This window comes from Nyctereutes procyonoides, unplaced genomic scaffold (assembly GCF_905146905.1).
Source record: "Nyctereutes procyonoides isolate TBG_1078 unplaced genomic scaffold, NYPRO_anot_genome, whole genome shotgun sequence".
Taxonomy (NCBI): domain Eukaryota; kingdom Metazoa; phylum Chordata; class Mammalia; order Carnivora; family Canidae; genus Nyctereutes; species Nyctereutes procyonoides.
Window position 1 is genome coordinate 42,555,425 of NW_026575024.1, and position 25,991 is coordinate 42,581,415.

A 25,991-nucleotide genomic window follows, 5' to 3' on the forward strand; every position below is an offset into this window, starting at 1 on the left:
ACTCGCTATCCTTTTTTTAAAAAATTAATCTTTGGGGCACCTGGGTGGCTCAGTGGTTGAGCATCTGCCTTCAGCTCAGGTCAGGATCCCGGGATCGAGTCCCACATTGGACTCTCCACAGGGAGCCCGCTTCTCACTCTGTGTCTCTGCCCCTGTGTCTCTCATGAATAAATACATCTTAAAAAAAATAATAAATCTTTAAAAAAAACCTGCACACTATTTATTGTCGTTTAAATAAATAAATGAGACATTCATGCGCTGGAGTAGGATGTAGCTGGAAGCCACGTAGGTAGAATATGGAATGTCACCAATACTCTGGTCAGCAAAGCAAGCTCGAAAGCTGTGTGCACCACAAGTCCCATCTGTGTTTGCCAATGTGAAGAGTATATCTCCCAGGCTCCCCCAGGAACGGGTGGTAAAAGACATGGAGTGGAAAGACCCGGTTTTTCACCCTCCGTGCTTCTATATTGTTAGTATTTGTTTGCTGGAAGGACATATTTACACAGTAATAGATTTTTAAGGCATGGATTAGGAAGGCAGGTGTTCACTGTCAAATCTGGCCATGGACAAGTGGTAAAAACCTGCCACATGGCCCTGATTTGTTCTTGTAGGAAAAAACAGATCAGAAATTCTGGAAGAGTTCCAAGTTGGGCCTGCAGAAGCATGTCCCGAGCCCACCTCCACACCTGCCTGGTCTCTCTCTAGGGCGCTGGTCAGCGAGGACCCTGCTGGACCCACATGGTGACAGGTGAGGGCACAAACCTGTCTGTGGTGTGCCTCAGCTCCGGGGCAGGTTTTGCTATTGATCTGTCATGTGTCATGGGCCGGCCACAGCCTCCATGACCTCACTTGTCATGTCATACTAGGGTATGGAGGCCAATGAGGAGCTTACTCCCACTCCATCCAGGATGCAGGCAGAGAGAATAAAGCATGAGATGAGCCGCATGGTACCAACATAAAGCTGCAGAGACGTGCTCATTATCACAGGCTGCCCCCCCTCTTGGTGGCTCTGCTTTAGAACAGCACTGTCCAACAGAACCTACTGTGCCAATGGAGATGTTCTTCACCACACTGTCCAAGGTAGGCCCCAGGTGACTACTGAGCACTTACTGACGGGACAGAGTGTCAAGTCAATGGCGGCAGGGGGGGGATGAAACATTCTGATCTTGGGCAACATGTTCAAGATTTGGAAGAGTCTGCTTAAAGGGACCCCTTTAAAACTGTCAGGTCTGGATGAATTCAATTTAATCTAAAAAGAAATCAAACCCTAGGAAATCTCAAACAACAGCCAAAATTAATATTGATTAGTCCAGGTGGCGAGACACCTTACCGGGTGGCGGGACACTTTACATCACTCCAATGTCACAATGAGAAAACTGCAAAGGCCAATATGGGGCACTGGCCATAAAAGCAGCCACATAGGATTGTCACATCCAGAATGAAAACCCAGCCATGCTGGGTATTATGTGTAGCTGGGAGGATACCTGAGAGGTAAATTTCTCTATTCTTCAGGGGGTCTGAGGGTCTAGAGACATGGGGAAAAAAAACGGTCTTGTACTTTATTTTTCATGTCCCTGAGTGTGCACGCTGTGGGGCCTCAGCCTTGTGTTCCTGTGGCTAGGGTATAAAGTCATCCTCGAGCCCCATCCCCGGGAAGATGCAGGTCACTCTTGGTACCAACAACATGAGGATCCTGAAATACTCTGTGTGCCCAGAAATAGTGGAAATTTCCCCCCAGTGCAGTGCTTTTCCAACTCTACCATGCAGATGAATCACCTGGGGAACTGGTAACAGAGAGTCTGACTCATTAGTTCTGGGTGGAGCCTGAGACTCGGCATTTCTAACCAGCTCCCAGGAGATGCCAATGCTGTTGGTTCCAGAACCATCCCCAGCAGGGGTGGGGGGGTGGGGATAGTAAGGGCCCCATATCACTGCCAGGGCAGTGTGAAGGGCAAGATGATGGGTATCCATAGCCTGGCTTCCAGGGGCTTTGCAGCTCTTGTCTGTAAAGTTTCGTAGGCTTGAGGGTGGAGTGAGTGAAGTGTGTACTTTCTTCCTCAGTTTGGCAGTTGGGGGTTCCCAAATACAGACATGCAATTCAGGGCTTGCTCTGAAGATGCACTCTGAGGTCAGAGGTCAGTAATGAGCCATCAAGGCCTTCTCCATTTGGGGAGCCTTCAGTCCTTAGCAGTGATATTCCCACCTTTCCAGCAAACCCAATCTATGTTTGCAATTAGCCAGAAGCTGTGGAGATTGAGGGTCTAAGGAACAAGTCCATGCACTGCATGGATTTTCCCAGTGGCTTCTGGAACAGGGCTCACCCTTCTATTGAGATGACATCTCATCCATGGAGTTTCATGTTCCAGAATTAATCCGAAACATATTTAGCATCCATGGCTCTGATCTTGTGGCCATGAACGTGTTGCTGAATGGGAAGCAGGCCACATTCTTTTCATGCAGTTATACTCCCTTTGCTCAAGAGGCTGCAGTCAACTCTGGCTGTCTGCCTTTCACCTCCTTGCCTGCTAGCGGTTGAGCTTCTGTGTGTCTGTCCAGGGTCCTATGCCTGTTCACCCTCAGTTTCTCCAGGGTCCTGTGCACTCAACTTGAGGGTAAAACTCAGGCTGTGCTGGCTGACCCTGAGCATCCAGGAACTCGGGGTCTGGAGATGTGAGTAGCCTTGGCAGGAGTTGGGGGGAGATCCTGCCTGATGACTAGGGGGAGATGCTTGGGAGCAGGTTGCAGATCACTGGTGTGGAGAAGGAGTTCCTTCTTCAAATAAAGAAGACCTTGACTTGGGTCAAGGAGGGCTCCAGGGCCAAGAAGTTTGAACTGTGGGTACCAGAGAGCTAATATAGGGCTGGGCAATGGGGCTACCTAAGGTAGTACTCAAATCAATCAAGTCAGTCAAATACCAGGTGCACTTGCACTAGCCACATCCCATAATATTTAATCTTTCTTATCCTGGCCTATGGTATTTCTTTTCTCTGTTCAAATTCTCTTATGCCAACAAGCTGCCGTGTAGGCTCACACAGGTGAGAAAGTTAAGCCTTCCTCTGAACAAGGTTCTCTATCACCTGGAAATCAGTACCACTTGCCTCCCTCCCTAAAGCATCATCACATTTCTGGTTACAGGACGAAGGCTATAGGACACAGGCAGGTCTATTCTAAACACACTTGATGCTTTACAGAAAACAGGCTGGTTCTCAGTTCCATTCCTGTCTGCTGTCTCAAATACTCCGTCCCCAGGTCAAGTGGAATATCACCTTGAAGACAAGGCTGTGTGCCTTCCCCCCAGGCTTGGAGGTAGACGGAAGCTCAACATTTCAGAGAGCTTTGAGAGGCTGAACTGCCCCGTGCAGCTGATCCTTGACCCTCAGCAGGAGCCTGAAGCTGCTCACATAGCACAGGGTCCCCTCACAAGGAGCAGGGTGCTGCCTGGGCAAATGCCACGGCCCCCAAAAGTTGGGAGAGGAGGAAACTCAAAAAAAGTTAATGTAGCTGCACAAAGGTGGTAAGAAAAAGAAAACCCAGCTAAAAACACAGAGCCTTATGCTACCCTGCACAGATCTACACATTTCAGACCCCTCAAGAGACCTCATTAAGACAAGTGCAATTAATTTTCCAAATCAACTAATGACTAAAGATGTTTCTTTTTTTTTTTTCTTTTAAAGTAAGTCCCATGCCCAACATGGGGCTTGAACTCATGACACTGAGATCAAGAGTCACATGTTCTACCGACTGAGACAGCCAGGTGCCCCCAGAGAGGTGGGGGGGAGGAAGGAAACAAAATGTAAGACTACCGTATCAAATGAGTGATGAACGTGAAACAGGAACTCACTGGCTTGCAGCTATTAAGGGTTATTTGTTCAACAATTAAAGTCCTACGTGATCTGAGTTCAGACTGGAGTAATTTCTATAGTAATATGCACTAAAACGATAACAAAAAATTAATGTTCTGTAGTATCTTACATGTATATAAAATGGTCCATTAAATAACTGGGGTAGGGAAGAGGAAACACTGGGGTTGGGGTGGGGGTGGATGCCACTGCTCCTTAAAAATACCCTACAATTATTCATTTAACAAACATACAGAAATGATTACCAGGTGAGCTAAGCAATGGAACAGGTTGGAAGAATGCGCCAGGCATCTAAGACAGATCTGCCAAGACACAGAAGTGTTCCAGACTGAGTGGTGGATGGAATTACTATTCCTAATTTTCCACCTCTCCTCACCCCTCCTCACACCTTTCTCACACCTTTGGCAGTCCCTAGCACTGGAGACAGTGGGCTTCCTGCCCCTTGACTTTGGCTCAGTCACATGACTTGCTCTGGCCAACAGGGTGCCAGTTTGAAATGTGTCCTTTTAGAGCTCTGCCATCACCAAAACGAGGGCCTCTGGGGCCCGCTAGAATCTCTAAAGCCTCAGCCTGGGCCCCAGAATCAACACATGTGCAGCAGACCTAGGCTTGACCCGCGGCAAGGAGCCAAACCCAGTTAAACAGCAGCATGAATCAGAGCCACTCACCTAAGACAACCCAGATCAGTCAACCTTCAGCCAATTCAACAAAAGCATGACCAAGAGTAAATGACTGCCAGTGTAAGCCACTGAATTCCGGTACGTTTGTTACACAGTTGTTGTGGCAACAGCTAATTGATACATAGGGCTCCTCATAAGCCACTGAAAGATAGCTCTTCCCTCCAAGTTCACAGAGAAATCACAACTACTTACCAGGCTCACCTTTCTTCTTTGAACCAGATTTCTTCTTTGCAGGAGTCTCTTGCTTCGGTGCCTCTAGGCTCTGGACCATATCTGCATTTTTGCCTTGGATAGGAGCTGACTCTGCCCTTTTACTCTGATTGGCAGACGCATCCACCTTTTTGCCCTGGTTGGGAGATCCTTCTGACTTTTTGCCCTGGTTTGGGGTTCCCTCTGCCTTTTTGCCTTGATTGGGGGCCCCCTCTGCTTTTTTCCCCTGGCCTGCAACACCCTCTGCCTTTGTGCCTTGATTAGCAACCAAATCTGCCTTTTTACCCTGGTTGGGAGCCCCCTCTGCCTTTTTGCCCTGGTTGGGACCCCCCTCTGCCTTTTTGCCCTGGTTGGGAGCCCCCTCTGCCTTTTTGCCCTGGTTGGGAGTCCCCTCTGCCTTTTTGCCCTGGTTCTGAGCCCCCTCTGCCTTTTTGCCCTGGTTGGGACCCCCCTCTGCCTTTTTGCCCTGGTTCTGAGCCCCCTCTGCCTTTTTGCCCTGGTTGGGACCCCCCTCTGCCTTTTTGCCCTGGTTCTGAGCCCCCTCTGCCTTTTTGCCCTGGTTGGGAGCCCCCTCTGCCTTTTTGCCCTGGTTCTGAGCCCCCTCTGCCTTTTTACCCTGGTTGGGGGCCCCCTCTGCCTTTTTGCCCTGGTTCTGAGCCCCCTCTACCTTTTTACCCTGGTTGGGGGCCCCCTCTGCCTTTTTGCCCTGGTTCTGAGCCCCATCCACCTTTTTGCCTTGGTTGGAGGCCCCTTCTGCCTTTTTGCCCTGGTTCTGAGCCCCCTCTGCTTTTTTGCCCTGGTTGGGGGCTCCCTCTACCTTTTTACTCTGGTTCTGAACCACTTCCACCTTTTTGCCCTGATTGGGGCTCCCCTCTGCCTTTTTGCCCTGGTTTGGGGTCCCCTCCTCTTTTCTACCCTGGCTGGAGGTCCCTTCTGCCTTTTTGCCCTGATTCTGTGCCCCTTCGGCTTTTTTGCCCTGATTCTGCACCCCCTCTACCTTTTTGCCTTGATTCTGGGCCCCCTCTACTTTTTTGCCCTGGTTTGGAGCTCCTTCTGACTTTTTGCCCTGGTTGGGAGCCCCATCTGTCTTTTTGCCTTGGTTGGGGGCCCCTTCTGCCTTTTTGCCCTGGTTTGGTGTTCCTTCTGCCTTTTTGCCCTGATTCTGGGCCCCTTCTACCTTTTTGCCCTGATTCTGGCCCCCCTCTGCCTTTTTGCCCTGATTCTGGCCCCCCTCTGCCTTTTTGCCTTGGTTTGGGGCCACTTCTACCTTTTTGCCCTGATTCTGGGCCCCCTCTGCCTTTTTGCCTTGGTTGAGGGCCCCCTCTGCCTTTTTGCCCTGGCTGGGGGCTCCCTCGGCCTTTCTGCTCTGGTTCTGGGCCCCCTCTGCCTTTTTGCCCTGTGCAGTGCTGGTGGCTGGGGTACCAGCCTTGGCACCCACTGGGGGCACAACCACCATAGGCACCTCCTTGGGAGCAGTTTCTAAGATGGCAGCCTTGGAGGCAAGAACTTGGACGGAATTCACTACAGAACTGACTGCTGGTTCCACCTTTGCCACTTTTTTCTCCTTTTTCTTTTTGTCCTTAGGGGAAGGGGCCAACTTCTCTTGGGGCATGGCTGGTACTGTGGCTACAGGGGCAATGACCACAGGAGGCTGGACTGGGGTTGGAGCCACGGGCACTGCAGGTGCCCTCACTGGGTCTTTGAGAAGGATGGTCACATTGGGGGCTGGCTCATGGTCAGGTATCTTCCCGTTAGGTTTCTCTTCCTTTTTCTTGGTTTTTCCTTTCTTCTCCACTGTTTTCTCCTTCTTTTTCTTCTCTATTTTCTGGTGGTGAGTTTTTGCCATCTCCTTGCGCTGGTTGGCTAGGGCTTCTTCATATGACGTCTCCTTCATGGAAAAGGTTGACACCAGGAAGATGCCGATGGCAGAAACGACCATGAATCCACCGAATACCATAACCCCCAAGGTCTGAGTGTCGTAAATATCCATCCTGGCTTGCTTTCCCTTTACCTGCCAAATACATACACGTAGGTTACTTTTTGCAGAAAGAGGCATTTGACAGTTTCCATCCTCAACCCTACCCCCAAACTTAAGCTTTCACTAGTTCTTCAGACTGATAATTTCAAAGAAGAAACAAATTCCGGCAATCTCTGACGTCATACATTCCTTCCTGCCCCTCTTTGGAAGTGAGGTTTTTTTCTTTTAAGATTTACTTATTTGAGAGAGAGAGAGAGAGAGAGAGAGAGAGAGAGAGAGAGAGAACATTCATGCTCACGGAGGAAGGAGCAAAGAGAAACTTAAGTAGACTCCACACAGAATGTAGAGCCCAACACGGGGCTCAAGCTCAAGACCCTGAAACCTAATCTGGGGCTTGATCTCAAGACTCTGAGATCACGACCAAAGTTGAAACCAAGAGTCAAACACTTAGGCAACTGCACCACCCAGGTGCCCCAGAAGTGAATTTTTATGTAAGCTATGAGCAGCCCCTATTAGTACTAAGGTAGGAAGCAACAGAGGAATGGTAGAGTACAGTTCTGGACACATAATACCCTGGAGACTCAGAAGCCACAATCACAATCCAAGAGATTCTCTGCTTCAGGGGTCAAAGATACACATAAGCATAAGCACGGGCCAGGGGTGAGACAATAGGGAGTGGTGAGGACTGTGACAAGAATGCTCCAGTAAATTAGGGGGGGGAAATGTGTCACCCAGCCATAGCCGATTGTTGTAGAAATGTGAGTGCCATATTGAGAGATATTTTGCTTTTTCGCATTAGGCTAGAAATCTCTTTTTCTAAAGTGAAATCAACTGATTAAAAAAAAAAAGAAAAACCATGTAAACCAAACCAAGTTATTTCTGCAGGCTTTCAGCTGCATGCATTCTGGCCAGCAGACCTCTGGCATGCCATCTCTACTCTGTTGTCTCTCTTCCCCAGTGCTGATAATAAACATGACAGCCCAGGGTCAGAGATAAACCTTCAGAATCCTGTGAAATAACATTTGTTGAGAAAAAAACTGGCCTTCAAGACAGCTCCTAAAAAGCTGAAGAACTTGTGAGGAGCCTGGGGGCTTAGTCAGTTGAGCACAGGACTCTTGATTTATGATCGGGTCATGATCTCAGGGTTGCGAGACTGAGCCCTGTGTCCAGCTCAGTGCTGGGCAGAGAGCCTGCTTATGATTTTCTCTTCCTCTCCTTCTCCCTCTCGAGCCCCTTCAAAAAGAAAAAAAAAAGTTGCAGATCTTGCAACTTGCATGTGAGGAAACAGGAAGTCTTACAAAGTACACCAAATAAAAGACCCCAAGTTTGGAATTTCATGTCTGCAGTTGCAAAGAAGGAGGGAAAACCGTGTCACCAGACCCAATCCTCAACCCAGGGAGGGAGCCCTTTGCCTGCTGACACTCTCCAAACCAAGAGGATGAGCCAACTCTTCTCACTGCCCTTGTTCCAGAGTCCATGGCTTCCTGGCTGCCAGCCCAGGCTGGGTCTAACTTTGGTGAGGAATCCCGGGAGGCTTACTGATTCGGATGCATTCATCTAGTATCAATGAATTTTGATGCTACTATTACATTCCCAGTCCCCTGAACAGATCCTAGGCCCCCTAAAAGGAGGCAGCAATGGAATTAGTAAATAGAATGCAAGTCTAGGTAGGTGGGTAAGGGAAGGTGGAAAGAGGGAGGAGGGAGCAGAAGGAGAGAGGTCAACAGGCCCCATCACCTGGCATGACCTCCACACCCCAATCTCTAGACCTTGGGGTAGGCCGGGTCCAGGCTTGTCAGTTGATATTCCTCCCCTGGAGGGCAAGAGGGTGGGAATTTCTCAAAAATCACAAAATCAAAAAAAAAAAAAAAATCACAAAATCCAAATTGTGATACTAGGGCATTTTAAAGAAGGGACTGAGAAGAGATGGTGTTAAATGTCTCAGCATTAGGTTCAAAGAAGCAGCATTTCCATCACATAACACACACACACACACACACACACACACACACACACAATTTCACCGTGGCTTTCTAAACAAGCCCCTTGCAGGAACAGGGTTTAAGGGACTCATGATAAAAACGCCACAGCATGTGCTCCCCCAGCGGTAACCCCACCAGCTGTGGCTGGGACATTTACTTCTCCCGGACTATCACCCTGGGTCTCAAATACCAGGGGAACCTCTTTATCACAGCCACAATCTCCACGGGTGAAGTGTGAGGTGGGCTCATGGAGCCTTCAAATCCTGGGCAAGTGGATTCTGATCTCTGGGGTGGGTTGTGGCAGTGTGAGCCACAGCCAGGCACCCTCGAGAGAGGCTGTCCCTAATTAGCCTTTCCAGGGACACACTCACAAATGAGGTACCAGAAAGGCAACTGCACCCTGCTTACCCCTGGAGGGAATCCAGTGGACAGGAGGGAAGGGACAAGAAGGCCTGGAATGTACTACGGTCAACTTCCATTTCTTGGTGGGCCATCCACCAGCTAAAACTCTGAGCGCTCACAAGAACCTCTCAAAACTTGGCCAACAGGGATATATACCATTACAAAAACTACACTATAATCACTGTATTAACCTATTCAGTTGACAAAAATCCTCTGACACATTCCCCTTCTCTCGAGGCAGTGCAATGCCTGGGTCACTCCAGAAGCCCCAAGTGGCTTGTCAGCAACTGTACATTGCAAGGGCCATCTCCCATGGAGCTGCAGCAAGGTCACCATGCCAACACAGTCACCAGGCTCCCACAAAGCAGGGTCTGGTTCCCGTGGAGCACTGTGGGATCAGTGAGGCCTTGTGGTAGAAGCAGAAAAGCCACACCTGAAAAAGCTGCCTTGAATCATACTCAAGTTAGGCAAATATGGGATACAAAAATATATCCTCTGTTGGGAGCACAGACATGAGAAAAGCTAGCTTGGGAGAATATTTTTCTTCTGCCGCACACACAAATGTATGTTTGATGGCAGCACAAAATGTGTCTTCCAAGTTTTGCAGAACGGGCTGCTCTAAAAAGAAATTATATCCCTGCCACTAATTCCTGAGTTAGAATTTCTCTAAAAGAAATCGTTCACAGGAAAATGAAAAGCCCTAGTCTTCAGAAAGAATACACTGGAACATTTACGGCTAAGGCCGTATCGCCACCAACAGCAAAGCAATCGAAGTGAAAGCCGGCTATCCTGCCTCTGCAGTTGGCGTGGGTGCAGCAGAAACATCGAGATCCCAGACTCACAGGGGTGGGAAAGCCAGTGAGGCCTCCCAAGTGTGCTCTCAAGACCAGCATTTTTTAAGATTACTTATTTATTCATGAGACACACAGAGACTGAGGCAGAGACACAGGCAGAGAGGGAGACACAGGATTCCTGCGTGAAGCCCGATGCAAGATTCAATCCCAGGGCCCCGGGAACACATGAGCTGAAGGCAGACGCTCAACCACTGAGCCACCCAGGCGTCCCCAAAAAGCTACGTTCTCTCACTTTGGAAAACATTTATGAAATATGTGCTTTTACTTATTATCACTAGCACACTTAAGAGTGTGGAGCAGAAAGGCAGAGGCTCTGGGAGGAAAGGAAGCAGGAGGCCACCCAGAGGCTCGGGGACCACTCCCAGGCTCGGCAGGCTCAAACTCAATGAGCCACCTTGAGGGTTGTAGAGAATGGCTTCTCTTCCGTTCCTAGGCGGTGAGGATTCAAGGAGCAAAAGTGAGTGGAAGCCCTCAGTTCTTTAGACATGGAAAACATCTGCTAACTCGTGTGGTCCGATCTACCCAGTCCAAATTGGCCGGTTCAGGCCAACAAGCGATCAGGATTTGGTGAAGTTCTGTGAAGAGACCTCAACAGCTGGGTCTCATCACATGCCATGGAGAAGTGTGGGGCGTGGGTTATGCTGGGCGGGTACCCAAGAGGGCAAGTGTCTGGATGTACTCTCTGGACACCAGGTGACCAGCCAGGAAGGCACAGAACTAAAACAGAACGACAATAAATCAGAGACCCTGGCAGATACAACCACATCAGGACTAGCATCTTCTAAGGTTATGTTTTGTTTTGTTTTTAAGTGACTAGAGGGCGCGGGGGGGGGGGGGGGCAAAGGGAGGGGGAGGGAGAATCTTAAGCAGGGTCCATGCCCACGGTGAAGTCGGATGCAGGGCTCCATCTCACAACCCTGAGATTGTGACCTGAGACTAAGTCAAGAGTTGGATGCTTAACTGACTGAGCCCCCAGGCACCCCCATCTCCTAAGGTTTTTAAATATTGTGAAAAATATTGTGACCATCCATTTCCTACCACCTCAGCTCGTTTCACAGGACTCTGAAACTGCATTGATCAGGGTCGGAATGGAGCTTACTGGACAACTCATCTCTAAGTTTCCACCTCTATCAGATGCCATGTTGACCACAGGTTTTTTGGGAGAAACATTTTATCAGGTTCAGCTATCTTGTATTCCTAGTTACCTTTCTTTTCTTCTTTTTAAGCAATTGGGTACTGAACGTTAGCAAATGCTTTTTATCACTTGACATTTTCTCTAATCTGAAATGGGTTGAATCACAATAATATATATTCTAATGTTAACTCACAGATGGTTCGTATGGTATAAACGCTTCTTGACGTTGGGCCTTTTCTTTTTTAATGTATCACTAGATTTGGTTTGTTCACTTTTTTTTTTAATGTGAGATTTGCATGTATGCTTGTGAGAAAAATCAGGGGTCATTCTCATGACCCCGTTCCTATGGAATCTCAGTAGCATGGTCACTTTCCCCTTGTTCTTTGTAGGTTTGGTAGAACCTGCCTGTAAAACTCTCAAGATCTGGCGTTTCCAGATCTGTTCTTGGCAGTGGAAGGAGGGGTTAGAAGCTGATTTTTAAGTGCTAATTTCATTTTCCCACTCAGTTTTATTGAACTAGAATGGACATATACAGAACTGTGTAAGCTTAAGGAGTAGAGCACAATGCCATTACTTTTGCACACACACAGAGTGAGATGATTACTATGCTAACTTCAGTTAACATCCATCATCTCATACAGAGACAAAAATAAGAGAAAAAAAAAAAGGAAAACAAATTTTTTCCTTGTGAGGAGAACTCTCACTCTCTTAACTTTCAGACATAAGCATACGGCAATGTTAGCTTAGTCATCAAACTGTCTGGTATGTCCCTAGCACACACTTAAGTTGTAACTGGGAATCTGTGCCTTCTGACCCCTTGCTGCAATTCCCTCTCCCCCTGCCCATGGTAACCACACATCATCTCTCTTTCTAGGAGACTGGTTTTGGGTTTTTTTTTTTTTGGTTTTTTTTTTTAGATTTCACATACATGTGAGATCATATGAACTCATCTTCCTCGGATTTGTTTCACTTGGCATAACGCCCTCAAGATCCATCTATGTTGTCGCAAATGGTAAGGTTTCTTTTATGGCTGAGAAATATTCCATCATGTGTGTACACATATGTGCTTGTGCATGGGGGGGGGCACAACTTCTTTACCGACTCATCTGTCAATGGACACTTACTTAGGTTGGTTCCATGTCTTGGCTGTTACACATCATTGATTCAATTTCAATGATGATTCCAGAATCAGCTTTTGGGTCTGTGATCCAGTATACGTAATTAATTTTCATTACTCCTTCTTCTAATTTCCATTGGTTTATTCTGTTCTTTCTAACTTCCTGACATGGACATTTACTATTTTCGGGCCTTTTTTTTTTTTTTATTGTAGCCAAGTATTTAAGGCAATAAATTTCCCTCTAATTACTGTTCTAGCTTCATCCTACAAGCTGCAGCACACACAATTTTCACGATTGTTCAGTTTTATCTTCTAATTCCCATATGATCTCTTAGACTCGTGAGGTGGCAGTGTCCTTAATTTCCCTAACACCTGGGGGCTTTGAATTATTATTGATAATTGCTCATTTAACTCTGCTGTCATTAGAAAATCTGTTCTGTGTGATAGAGATTTTTAACCAGGATCTAGACATATTAAGAATTTTTTACATGACCCAGGACACAGAAGCATACACACTAGCCAATGTACATATATACAATGCATAAATAACAGAACTTTCATGAAATAACTCAATACTAGTACATGTGATTTCCTACACCATTAAAACATTTGGAAAGGCTTTTTGTAATCAATTAAATTGATTTTGAGGCTCAACATACTGATTTAGATTATGGTATTTGGTAAATTTTGTTAGATTGTGGTCAATTTTTATAAATACATGTGTACTCTATGGAGTGAAAGATTCTATGTGTATCCTTAGTTTGAGCTTAATAACCTTCTATAGAATCATGTCTTGCCCCCTCAATCTATAGCTATTGAGAGCTTTTAACATTTCCCACCATGATCATGGACTTACCAGTTTCTGCTGGGAAGCTGTCAATTTGGTGAAGGCCAATCTCATTAGGTGAACATCAGATTAGCATTGTTACATCTTCCTGATAGAGCGTCTGTTATTTCCCCATTATATAGTGACCTTCTTTAACCCTAATAATAAACTTTTTTCCCCCATGAAAGTCTAGTTTGTCTATTTAAAAAGTTATACTCAACTTTTGAGAGGTTAATATTGGCCTAGAATCCTGGTCTATTCTTTCCTTTCAACCTATCTGTGTTCGTATATTTTACGTAGAACTCTTAAAAATAGCATAAAGCTGGATTTTATTTTAAGACTAGTGTAGTAATTTGTCTTTTTAACTGGTAGGTTTAATTCATCAACGCCTATTGTGATTTCCTACATAATTGGACTCATTTAAACCTTTATTTTGTCATTGCTATTTATAATCCTCCTTCTTTGCTTATTCTCCCCCACCCCCTTTATTTCTGCACCATATTGGACTATTTAGGTTTTATCTCCTTTTTCTCTGTGGTGTTTGAAGTTATACAATTTTTTTTTTTTTTAGTGAGTACTGAACTTAAAATTTTAAAAAATATTTATTTGAGGAAGAGAGAAAGTGAGAGAGAGCATGTGCATGAGTAAGGGAAAGAGGCAGAAGAAATGCAGACTTCCCGCTGAGCAGGGAGCCCAATGCACGACTTGATCCCAGGACCCTGGGATGGCGACCTGAGCTGAAGGCAGATGTTTAACCGACCGAGCCACCCAGGCATCCCTAATAAAAATGTTTTTGATCCTTCCATTTCCCTAACATACATACTTGACCTGATTTCACCAATGCCTCCAGCTGCTTCGCCAACAGTGGCAGAACTGTAGAATGCCTGAAGTCTGGTGCCCCTTCCAATTCACATAAGCCCCTCTTCCAACTTGGTGCACCCCCTTCTCCATCACACCCCCCAGAACAACTCCTCCTCTCAGACAACTCACATTTGTATTCCCTAAATGTTTACCAATTTATTTGCTTGCCACTGCTTTTTGCATCTCACTCCCTTCTTTCTGGGTCTTTCCATAGTATATCCTTGACCAGCTCTTTCAGCAAGGATCAATTCTGGATCAACTTTCTCAAGTCCTCACAGACCTGCAATAATGTCTTTATTCCACCCGCACTCTTCATGAATGGATTAACTGAGTACACAAAATTCCATGCTGGCAGTTCTTTTCTCTCACCACTTTGGAAATATTATTTTATCTGTCTTCCTGTCTTCTGGCTTTTTTTGGTGGGGGAGGAAGAGTTATTATTGAGAAACATGCTACTGCTTTGTTGTTTCTTTATAACACCTTCAAAAAAATCTCATGACTTTTTTTTTTTTTTTAAGATTATGTTAGAGAGAGAGAAAGAACGAGAAGTAGGGAGGAACGTGGGAGAGGGAGAAGTAGAGTCCCTGCTTGAGCAGGGAGCCAACCTGGGACTCGATCCCAGGACTCCGGGATCACGAACTGAGCTGAAGGCAGACACTTAACCTACCAGGCCACCCAGGCAACCTTCTCATAACTTTCAAGATTCGTCTTAAACAAAATGTTTTAGGTGTGTATCCTGACCTCACTCAGGCTCATGGCGCGTTCTGAGCTTGAGGGCTCACGTTTTTCATAAATTCTGGCAGAATTCCTAATTAGACCTCTGTGCCGCCGGTCAGCAAAACTCCAGACGTGTTCCCCGTCACCAAGAGTGTCTTCAGCTGAATCTAACCAGCTCTATGATTAGTCCTTTGAGTTAATCTATTTGTTTTCAAGCTGGCCTGTTTTTTTTTCCTGTATTATTTTTTCCATTAATGTTTTTCATTGTCTACTTTTATATACCTTTAATAGTGAGTTGGTGTCACACCTTTGGTGGCACTTGATGAGAGGCAAAGGTGTCTTGGCTGAGTTGTGGGCTCGTCTCAGAACAGTTTAATCTTTGCTTCAATCAGGCCCTCAGAAAGCAGCACCCACAGACTGAATTTTACACAAGGCACGGGCTTCCTGTAACAGATTCTCTGGGAGCCTGCGGCCTTCTCTTCCCTGGGACAAAACAGATAAGCCCCTGGTCACCTCCCCTGGCCACTAGTCTGCCCTTCCATTGAGGGTGTGGCCCTTCAAGGGCACAGGCTTCACATGAGGGGGGAGGGGGGCGGGCTCAGGCCCCATTCCCCACCTCAATGAACCCCTCTTCCCACAAGGACGTGACAGCCAGAGACCCAGGTGACTCTGGAGACAAGACCTCACCCACACCCAGGGTCAGCTTACTTCCAGGCCCTAGTCATTCCCCTCACCCTCAGTTTACAGCCTCTGGTGATCTCTCTTACTACTACTTTATAAGCTCAGCTATGCTTTTTAGAGAATGTGCACTGACTTTAACATTTCTAAATGTCTGGAGAAGAGGGTTTTCAGACACCTCATCTAAATAATAAGTGTAATCTCTGATTTTTTTTTTTAACCCAGAGAAACGAAGAGAAAATTCAGTTGCTAAACAATATATTCTGAAATTATTTATTTCATGTTTTAAGAGAATGGAAACAACTGACTTCCCACTTTAAAAATAAAAACAATGCTACTCATTTTAAAGAAAGATGAAACACTAAAAATAGAAATGTATTCTATTATAAGCCTTTGCTTACTCATCGGCTATTTCAGATTCAATTTCTATGCCTAAGGAAAAAAATAAAGATTTGACTTGTTTTTGTGTTTCTCCAAAATAATAGTCTTTGGAAAAGTAGGCATTTCAAAAGGCCTAAATCTTTCTAGAGCTTACAGGAAGCCTAGAGGCTTCACCCCATCAATGAAGACAACATGCTTCCGAGGTAGGAATCCAGAATCCTGACTTCTCTGGACACCTGGGTGGCTCAAGTGTTTGAGCATCTGCCTTCGGCTTAGATCGTGATCTCCAGTCCCACATCAGGCTCCCTGCAGGGAACCTGCTTCTCCTTCTCCCTATGTCTCTGCCTCTCTCTCTGTCTCTCATGAATAAATAAATAAAATCTTAACAACAACAAAACCCAGAATCCTGACTTCTCAAAATGACACAGTTAAGATGTGCTAGCTGGCCCACAACAGAATTCTTAGTGGGGCAGACATGAAGCTCCCAGAACCCAGGGAGCAGACTCTCCTGCACTGTATCCAAGCAAACCCTAGCACATCCACACTCCCAAATGCTTGTTGAATGAAGGCTCTACTAAATAGCCCATTGAGATAGGAGTTGTGCATTTGTAAGGCTGTAAGGACCACATCCAAACACAAGAATGCAGGGATCCTGGTAGAAGAAAATAATGCACACTGTGGGGACTTACAAGCTTTTGGAGTTCTCTTGGTTCTTCAGACTTTCCCACTATTGCAAATATGGTCTGTTTCATTTTGTTTGTTGCCGATATCCAGAAATATAACAGATTTCTGTGGGGTGACTCCTCCCTCACCCCCCCCCCAGCAACCCTGCCTAATTCTAGGGACACATCCTTAGATTTTTAAAAATATTTTCTATGTAAATAAGCATCCTGCCTCTGGATTCCGGTTTTGTTCCTTTCTCCTCAATCTTCCTATCTCTGGCTTCACTTTTCCTTGAATTTTTCCTCCAACACAGTGCTCAACAAAGACAGCAGCCATCCTGTTTTCCCTTATCTCAAAGGAAAAGACTGAAGTGTCCCGCTGGTTAGTGTGATGTTTGCTTTTGGTAGATATCTTTTTTCCCCCCAGGGGTTCTTGGTTCTCTTATTGGCTTAATGTGGATAAGTTATATTTCCTAGAAATTCATTTATATGGTCAGAACTTTGTGAAACTCTTCCCATGTAGAGACGTAAAAAGAAGGGGTCTTATGTGTATGATGTGTGGTAGAGCCCCCTTCTCGGATCCTTCAGATATTTTTAATAAACATCTATGACATCTACACCATTTATTTTTATTTAGCACAAGTCATTGGTCTAACCACTTACCTTTTTGATGTCTACATCTGTAGTAAAGTCCCATTTTACATTCTTGAGAGGATTTGTGCCTTTTTCTTCATAAATTTTGCTTGATATTGGTCAACATTACTCATCTTTTCTGAGACTGAAATCTTGGCTTTGTTGGATTCACCTATATACACTGGTTTCGGTCTCATTCATTCCTTCTCATCCATACTTTCTTCTGACTGGTTTCAGTTTATTTTGTCCTTCATAACTTCTGAAAAAACATGCTTACTCAACAGCTCACTAATTTTCATCTTTTATGATGTGTGTATTTGAGGGTACACATTTCCCTGTAAATAATACTTTAGCTACATCCTACAAGGTTTGACATGTAGTATTTTCATTACTACTCTAGTTCCTCTTTTATTGAACTACAAATAAATGCTAAAAGCATATTTTTACAAAATCCCCAAATACGTGGTCGTTTTCTATTTCTTTTTATTCAAATTCCAGTTTAACTAAACTGTGGTCAGGCTACCTGTTCTACATAATCTTAATCCTTTGAGACTTAGTTTAAGGCCCCCGGTAGGACCAATCTTTGAAAATTTGAAGTCAAACGTTTATTAGTTGGCTGTGGTGTTTTATTTATATACAGTCATAGACCACATTAATTTTGTTCAAAGTTCTAATCATTAGAACTTTCCTCTACCAGGATCCCTGTGTTCTTGTGTTTGGATGTGGTCCTCACAGCCGTACAAATGCATGACTCCTATCCTAGATTTTTGTCTGCTTAGCTGTCAATTACTGACCAGATGTGCTAAAAAGTCTTTACACCATGATCACAAATTTGACCACTTCTTGTACTTTTGTCAATTTTTGTTTTATGTATTTTGTGATTTAGTAATATGCAAAGTTAAAACTGCCATTATCTTTAAGCCAAGTTAAACTCTGATCATTATGATGTGCCCTTTCTCTTGATAATACTTTGTGTGTGTCAAAGCCTCTTTTATATACCAATAATACAACACCAGTTTTCTTTTTTTTATATATTAAGTAATCGTTATGCCCAACGCAGGCCTCAAACTCATGACCCTGAGATCAAGAGTCACATGCTCCACTGACTGAGTCAGCCAGGTGTCCCCATACCAGTTTTCCTTTTCTTTATTTTTTAAAGATTTTTTATTTATGTATTGGTTGGTTTGAGAGAGAATGTGCACCAGAGAGCACAAGTGGTACAGAGGGAGAAGCAGGCTGCCCATCAAGCAAGGAGCCCAATGCAGGGCCCGATCCCAGAACTCTGGTATCATGACCTGAGCTGAAGGCAGATGCTTAACCAACTGAGTCACCCAGGCATCCCACCAGTTTTCTTTTTAATAGAATTTCTATACTACATCTTCTATCCTTTTATTTTTGACTTGTCTCCTATATACAGCACAAGAGTGGATTTTTAAAATCCAGAATGGTATCTTTAATGTTTTAACTGCAGTATTTAACAAATTTATATTAAATATGAATGTTGACATATGAGTTTAATTCTATTACCCTATTTTGTGCTATTTTCCCATCTGTCATTTCTTACCTCTCTTCTTTTTTAAATCATCCATTCTCTCCCCTCTACTTTTACAGAATACACTGTTTCTGTTCTTTAGTAATTACCTTTAAAAAAGAACATGTAGGGTTTGCCAAGTTCAAAGTTAAAGGAGTCTACCCCTTCCCCTAATTCCATTACCTTTTCTTCCTTCACTGTAACTGTTTTCATGTATTAAATCCTACCTTTTTATAGCCACCACCCTCACACCAAACATTACTATTACTCTTTTACGTTTGTTTAGAGTAAACCAAATACTCACCACCTTCTTTATTCCCTGCTTGTATAGCTTACTCCTTCCATTCACCATTACTTGCCCTCCAAAAACATCCTCCAGAATTTCCTGTAGCAAGGGTCTGTCACTAATTACCTGTCTTGATTTTTGCCTTAAAAGTATCTTGGTTTTTTGGATTCTTGATTTTCCCCCCACTTTAGTTCCTATATATCACTACACTGTCTACATATGAATGTTTTTTCAATTTTTGGATGGGTGCCTCATCCATTCTGTCAAACCCTCAGGCGTTATCTCGTCCGATACTGACTCTGGCCCACGATCTCTCTCCTCTGGAACCCCAATTAGACAGGCTTCTCAGCCTATCCTCCCTGGTTCTTAATTGGTCTCAGAAATTATTCATCTCTTTGATTCTCTAAGATGAAATCTGTGCATTTTATTCTGCTCTTTTAGTTCACTTGCTCTCTTCAACCTGCTGGGTTTTTAATTACAATTATCGAGCTGCTCATATCTAGAAGTTGTCCCTGATTCCTTTTTAAAATTTGCTAGATCATTTCACAGTTTGCTTTCCTTGTATGTATTTTTGATCTTGTCTATTACTTTAAGTATAGTAAGAAGCAGTGTTTAATATCAGAGTCAACCCCTCTGCTGTCTGGTATTTTCACAGACCTGTTCTTGCTGGTCCTCATTCATGGCGCTCTGCGTTTTTTTGGGTTTACTTACTCTTACCTGCAGACTGCTCACTTCCCTGTGGAAACTACACATGGGGATTCACTAAGCCTGGAATAAAGGGGCGGTCCTTCAAAGATCTGCTCATCCACTCACTTGAAGGATGGCCCAGGAGCACTATCTGTCCAGGTCAAGTCTAAAATAAAGAATTTTAAAATTGGCTGGAGAACATCCTTCCACTGAGGTCATGGCATCTGCATGAGGTACAGCTTGTGAGTACAAGCTCTCGGGAGGGGAATGGGTTTATTTCTGGGTCACCTTCACCCTGGAGATGCAGGTAGCAGTCTTCTGTGGTTCAGGCTCCAAGGGAGCAGGGTCTTCCATTATACTGCCCCCCTGTGCCCAGAGATGCCATCAGAATTCAGTTTGCCCTGTGTGCAAAATGCCCTAAGGGTTGGGCTCACTGTCCACGTCACTCCTTTCACTGAGGTTTTGGCTTCCTCAGCATCTTCCAAGAGAAAACAACCTAGTGTCCATCGTCAGGTGAATGGACAAAAAAAGAGATGGTATACTTCATACACACACGCTCATACCGGAATATTACTCAGGCAAAGTAAAGAGTGAAATCTTGTCAGTTGCAACATGGACACACCTTGAGAATATTATGCTGAATGAGATAAGCCAGACAGGGAAGGTCAAGTACCATGTGATTTCACTTATGTCATAATCTAAAACCCAAAAAACAAATGATCCAAATCGAACCAAATCCAGATTCAGTTACAAAGAACAATGTGGTGGTTACCAGAGGGGAGGGAGGTGGCAAGTGGGGGGAGGTGAAATAGGTGAAGAGAATCAAGAGGCCCAAACTCCAGTTATAAAATAAATTATGTCATGGGGATGTAATATACACCATGGGGAATAAAGTCCACAATACTCTATCAACTTTGCTCAGTGATAAACGGGAACTAAATCTGTGTGATTAGTTCTCAATGTATACAAATCACTGTTGTACACACGAAGTGGAATATTATATATCAATTACAGCTCGTAAAAAAGGAAAATAACTTCCATGCCATTCCATGCTTTTGAGGTGCTTTTTATCTGTTTTCTAACTGCCCTGCTCTACCCCAGTCAGAAGGCTGTTCCAGACCACCCAATCACAGGAACACACTAGACCCTCACTTCTTGGGGCTACTGGCATTTGGCACTACTATGCCAAGAGACACTGATATTTGGCATCTCTAGCCGAAAGAAATCCCAGCCAGCAGAGCTCTTAAAAGAAAATGGTGATCATCCCTGCTATGTGACAGAAGGTTGGTTGTACTAGGTAGACTTGCAAATCCAGACTTGGATAGACATCCGTCCCAAGAAGCGGGCAGTCTGCAGGGTGTCCCTGCACTATCTACCTGGGCTCTACACAAGGATTCCAGGAGGTGGGAGGATCGTCAGATTAGAAATGTGTGGGGAAGGGCTGAATGATACCTGGTCCTCAAGTGCTGGCTCCTTTGTTTTTAAGAAATCTCCTTAATACTCCAACGCTCATTACCTTAGCCTGGGATGGGGATCTAAAAACTTAGGCCCCAGATCAAGGCTCTCCCTTCAGTTAACGAAGGGGAGCTGCGAAAAGGAGCTGCCTTTCCACTTGAATTTGCGGTGAAGAGGTATCCTTTGCTCATCGACAACAACACCTGACCCTCTTTCACGGACTTCTTGCAAAGGCCAATCTCAGATTAATGAATTCCATGGTCAAATGTTCCCATCTCTGTGACAAAGGAGAAGTATGATATGAGTGAGTTTTCTTATTAATAGCAATGGTAACTCAAACTTCATTCTCATTCCTTTTTATTATTTTTTTAAGATTTTATTTATTCATGAGAGACAGAGAAAAAGAGAGGAAGAGACACAGGCAGAGGGAGAGGGAGAGGCCGGCTCCTCGAAGGGAGCTCAATGCAGGACTCGATCCCAGGACTCTGGGATCACGACCTGAGCCAAAGGCAAATGCTCAACCACTGAGCCACTCAAGCACCCCTCTGGTTACTTTTTAAAATCAGCCACTGCAGAATATATTCCAAACTCTCCCATCCTGCTGGTGGGATAAATAAATAATAAATCCTGCACCTTGGGGAAAAATCTTCTAAAGATTTTTCTTTAGATTTTTTAAAAATTTTTTAAAAATCTAAAGATTTTTGCCTCTCTTCTAAAGCTGAGCATATGCTTCCTTGAGGCTTGTAATCCCACTCCTAGGAATAGGCCCGACAGCTATGTGGATAAGTGGTCACCACGGTGAGGGGCAAGACTTTATATTTTATAATGTAATTCCTGCCCTATTATAATATGAGCCTCCGATTAGAAACTGCCCAAGTACCCATGCAGAGTGACAGGGGCACTGGTGACAGACTCACAAGCCAGAGTAGCACATGACAATGACAAGCCCAACAGCACAGATGACTCCCATCAGCACGCCCAATGAAAGGCCCAAGAGAGCACAGGCCGTGTGATGCCATTCACGTCAAGCTCAAACCCAGTGGGGCGGATCTGCACCAGGTACCAGCAGAGCAGCTACCCTTGGGGCTGGGCAGCAGCTGGAGGAGGGGAGAAGAGGAACTGGGTGCAGGGTAATATCCTTTGATGTGCTGGATAAAATAGGGTGATCAGTTTGTGGAAGTTTAAAACTGGGCTGTAGACTACTGACAGAGCACTTTGCTGCTTATGTATTTTACTTTACTAGAGAGTTTGGGGCACCTGGGTGGCTCAATGGTTGAGCATCTGACTTCAGCTCAGGGTGTGATCCTGGGGTTCCAGGATCGAGTCCCACATCAAGCTCCCAGAGAAAGGAGCCTGCTTCTCCCTCTGCCTGTGTCTCTACCTGTCTCTCTTTATCTCTCATGAATAAACAAATAAAAATATGTTTTAAAGTTTAAAAATATACATGCCCACTCTGATAGGAAGCTACAGCTTGTGGGAGCTGGAGGAGGAGCATCTTCAGTGCCTGGGGCGTCTGGGGCACCAGCCCTCTCTTGGGCACTATGGTGTAGCCAGGGGCAAGAAGTACCGTCATCTCCCGCCTTCACATGGCCACACCCACCCACTATGCAGTCCCCCAAACCAAATTCCAAAAATCCAACTGTTCAGATTAAGTCTCCAACTCAATAAGCTCCCAACTTAGAAGGGAAGCCAACTAACACAGAACACAGGGGCTGGGCTTCAGAGTCGTGGCTATAGTGACCTTTTCATTGTCCTTGACACACCACCATAAGTCTTCCTTAAGGGTGCCAATAATTCAGGGTGCCTGGGTGGTTCTGTAGGTTAAGTGTCTGCTTTGGCTCAGGTCATGATCCCAGGGTCCTAGGATGGAGCCCCAAGTCGGGCTCCCTGCTCAGCGGGGAGTCTGCTTCTCCCTCTTCCCCTGCTGTTCCCCCTGCCTGTGCTCTCTGGTTCTCTCTCTTATCAAATAAATAAATAAAATCTTTTTTAAAAAAGGGGGTATCAATAATTCATCTACTCTTTAGCACTGACTCCTTCTTTTCCTCAATCACTGTGACTACTACTAAATTCTGGAAATTACTATTTCTTTTCTGACTTTTACAAATATCTACAACTCAGAAAGAAAGTGTATTCAGGGGGATCCCTGGGTGGCTCAGTGGTTTAGTGCCTGCCTTCGGCCCAGGGCGTGATCCTGGAGTCCTGGGATCGAGTCCCGCATCGGGCTCCCTGCATGGAGCCTGCTTCTCCCTCTGCCTGTGTCTCTCGCACGCTCTCGCTCTCGCTCTCTGTCTCTCTCTCATGAATAAATAAATAAAATCTTAAGAAAAAAAAAGTGTATTCAACAGAAATAAGGCTATATCTAATTCCTACTCCAGAGGAGTCTCAACTGAAAAGGAAACAGTTCAGATGTCATCGAGAGGTACACTTTAACACTGAATGAGAAGTTGCAGAGAAACATACCACCTGGCGGAACAAGTGCCTTCACCCTTCCAGGTAAAATGAGGAGGAAAGATGCTCCCGTCACCAAAAATGAGAAACCCAGGACTAACTTTTCATTTTTTTTGCCCAAAAGCAAAAGCAGGAAGAGTGGAGAAGAAACAAAAGAAGGGGGGTAGACCTGGAATGGACTCTTACCACCTACCAGACCACCTGCCTCAACCATCTTCTCCCACCTCCCTGGCTTCCGGGACCAAGTCCTCCGAGCACAGTGAACTCCGTGCGGGAGGCAGGAGGTTAATCTCATCAATTCCTGTGCTCCTCAAAGTCTGACTAAAAGAGAGAAGAAAATGCCAACTACAAGAAAAGAATTTTCCTCCTCCTACAAAGGAACACTCTTGCTCACTGAACACAAAAATCCACCTCTTCTCAGAGAGAGCCAACACATTGTTCCAAGCAAAAATAACATTTTCTTTCCTGGTGAGCGTGCTGTCGCTCATCTACACTCAGTTACTCTCCGAGCCTCACCTAATGCTCATCAGCCTTGGGAGGAAATTGAGGGAGCTTGCTGGGTGCTCTCCTCCCAGAAGCACGAGCAGCAGGGAAGGGCCTAGCCCTGGCGAGAGCACCCTGACCCGGGCAGTGGGCTGTGGAGAATGAGGCCCACAGAGATTCATAGAAATAGCCTGGAGGCTTAGGGAACCTGGGGGAGAGCCAATGCCCAGGCCTCCCACTAAGGGTCACTTCAAACCCCGGGGCTCCGTGGGCAGAGCAGGATCGTCCCCATATGACAGCATTCCTCCATGAATGTTACTGTCAACCTCTCAACTGGAGCCAGGCTGGAGGGAATCCAAAATTCACTTGGCTTCATAATATGTTTTTTGTGTTTATATCTGATGCTCTAGGAATCCTAACTACTTTAGGCTAAACAATAATATACTCTCATAGAACATGAACACTAGAAAATCCTCTCCCCATTAGCTCAGCAAGGATGGGCATCCACTGTGTGCCAGTCACTGTTCCAGGCATTAGGGATACCTCAGGGAAATACAACAGACACACCCCTGCACCGGCAGACAGTCACATATGCAACATGTCAGACTGGTAAGAATGAAGAGAAAGCTATACAGAGAGGTGGGACAGGGAGCAGGGATGAGGGTGGAGGATCGCTAGCTAGGCAGGGGAGTCAAGGAGGTGCCACTTGACAGACCTGAAAAGATGGGGGAGAAAGCCAGGTGGCCATCTAAGAAACAGCATGCTAGGGATAGCAAGAGCAGGTGTAAAGGCCCCAGGCAAAAAAAAAAAAAAAAAAAAGAAAAGAAAAAAGCATGCCTGAGGAACAGAGAAGGCCAGTGTTGACTGGAGCAGAGGACACGATGACAGGAGTGAAGCCAATGCATTGTGAAAGCAGGACTCTTGGAGGCCACTGTAAAGACTCTGGCCAAGGAGGGTCTTGAACAGAGAAGTGATACGCCCTGCTCTGGGAACAGACCAGAAAGTAGAGGGTGAGGGCAAAAACAGGGACACCTCCTCAGAGCTAATGAAGTAACCCACAAAAGATAGGAGAGGGGTTTGGACTTGGGGGGACAGTGGGGGTATCAGTGGAAGTGGTGAGAACAGTTGCATTCTTGCTCTACTTTGAAGGTGGAGGTTTGCTGTTGTACAGGATACAAAAAGGAGAAAGCAAGGAATTAAGGATAAACCAAATTTTGTGGCCTGTAAAAGGGGGCAACTGGCCTACTTTCATTTTACATGAAAAGGAAACTCAAACCCAGGAAGGCTAAGTCAGGTCCAAGCTCACATCACTTATTTCTGGGACAAGAATCACATCCAGTGCTTCTCTCTCTGTCCCTAACCTGCGGCTCAGCAGGAGACAGTGGTGACCACTCAAGTCATACCTGGACGCCCTCCAACTCCTCTCTGCTCTCAGATGCCGGCGTAGACAGTGCCCTCTCAGGCACTGCCAATACCAAGCACTAATGTAAACCAGGGTAGGGTGCTGGTGAGTGAGAGCCACAGGCCCTGCCCAGAGAGGATGACCAAGTCCATGTCTGCCATACAAGAAAAGCCAACCAGCTGTGCTCACACATTTCCATTCTCCCCCAAAAGAACCCCCAAATCTAGATTTTAACAAAACAAATCTCCTTTAAAAGGTGGCTTAGTTGTTTAATAACATAAGGCTGGCCAAACAAATCTCACATACAGGCCAAGTTCAGTCCATGCAGGGCATCATCCTGGAACCAGTCTCAAGACAGCCTAAAAGACAGACCTGGTTCACTCACCCCTTGACCAGGGTTAGGGCATGGAATTAAAGGTTTCAGTTTATTTATTTTTTTTTTTTTATTTATTTATGATAGTCACAGAGAGAGGGAGAGAGGCAGAGACACAGGCAGAGGGAGAAGCAGGCTCCATGCACCGGGAGCCCGACGTGGGATTCGATCCCGAGTCTCCAGGATCGCGCCCTGGGCCAAAGGCAGGCGCCAAACCGCTGCGCCACCCAGGGATCCCAAAGGTTTCAGTTTAAAAAGGTCTTTTATTCCAACTTTTCAGCCAGCAGATGACATTCATTATCACTGTAAATAGCTGATAACTTCCAGAACAATCTTAGTGAACGCCTCTC

General features: G+C 45.4%; 1 protein-coding gene across 2 annotated transcripts in view; it reads right to left on the reverse strand.

Moving 5' to 3' along the window:
• Positions 1-25,991, reverse strand: part of RRBP1 (ribosome binding protein 1) — a 65,509-nt gene that overhangs the window by 34,405 nt on the left and 5,113 nt on the right. For both annotated transcript variants that reach the window (XM_055301976.1, XM_055301968.1), the window contains exon 2: positions 4,733-6,761. In XM_055301976.1, the coding sequence (XP_055157951.1) occupies positions 4,733-6,740 (2,008 nt within the window). In that variant the 5' untranslated portion in view covers positions 6,741-6,761. The remainder of the gene's footprint in view (positions 1-4,732; positions 6,762-25,991) is intronic.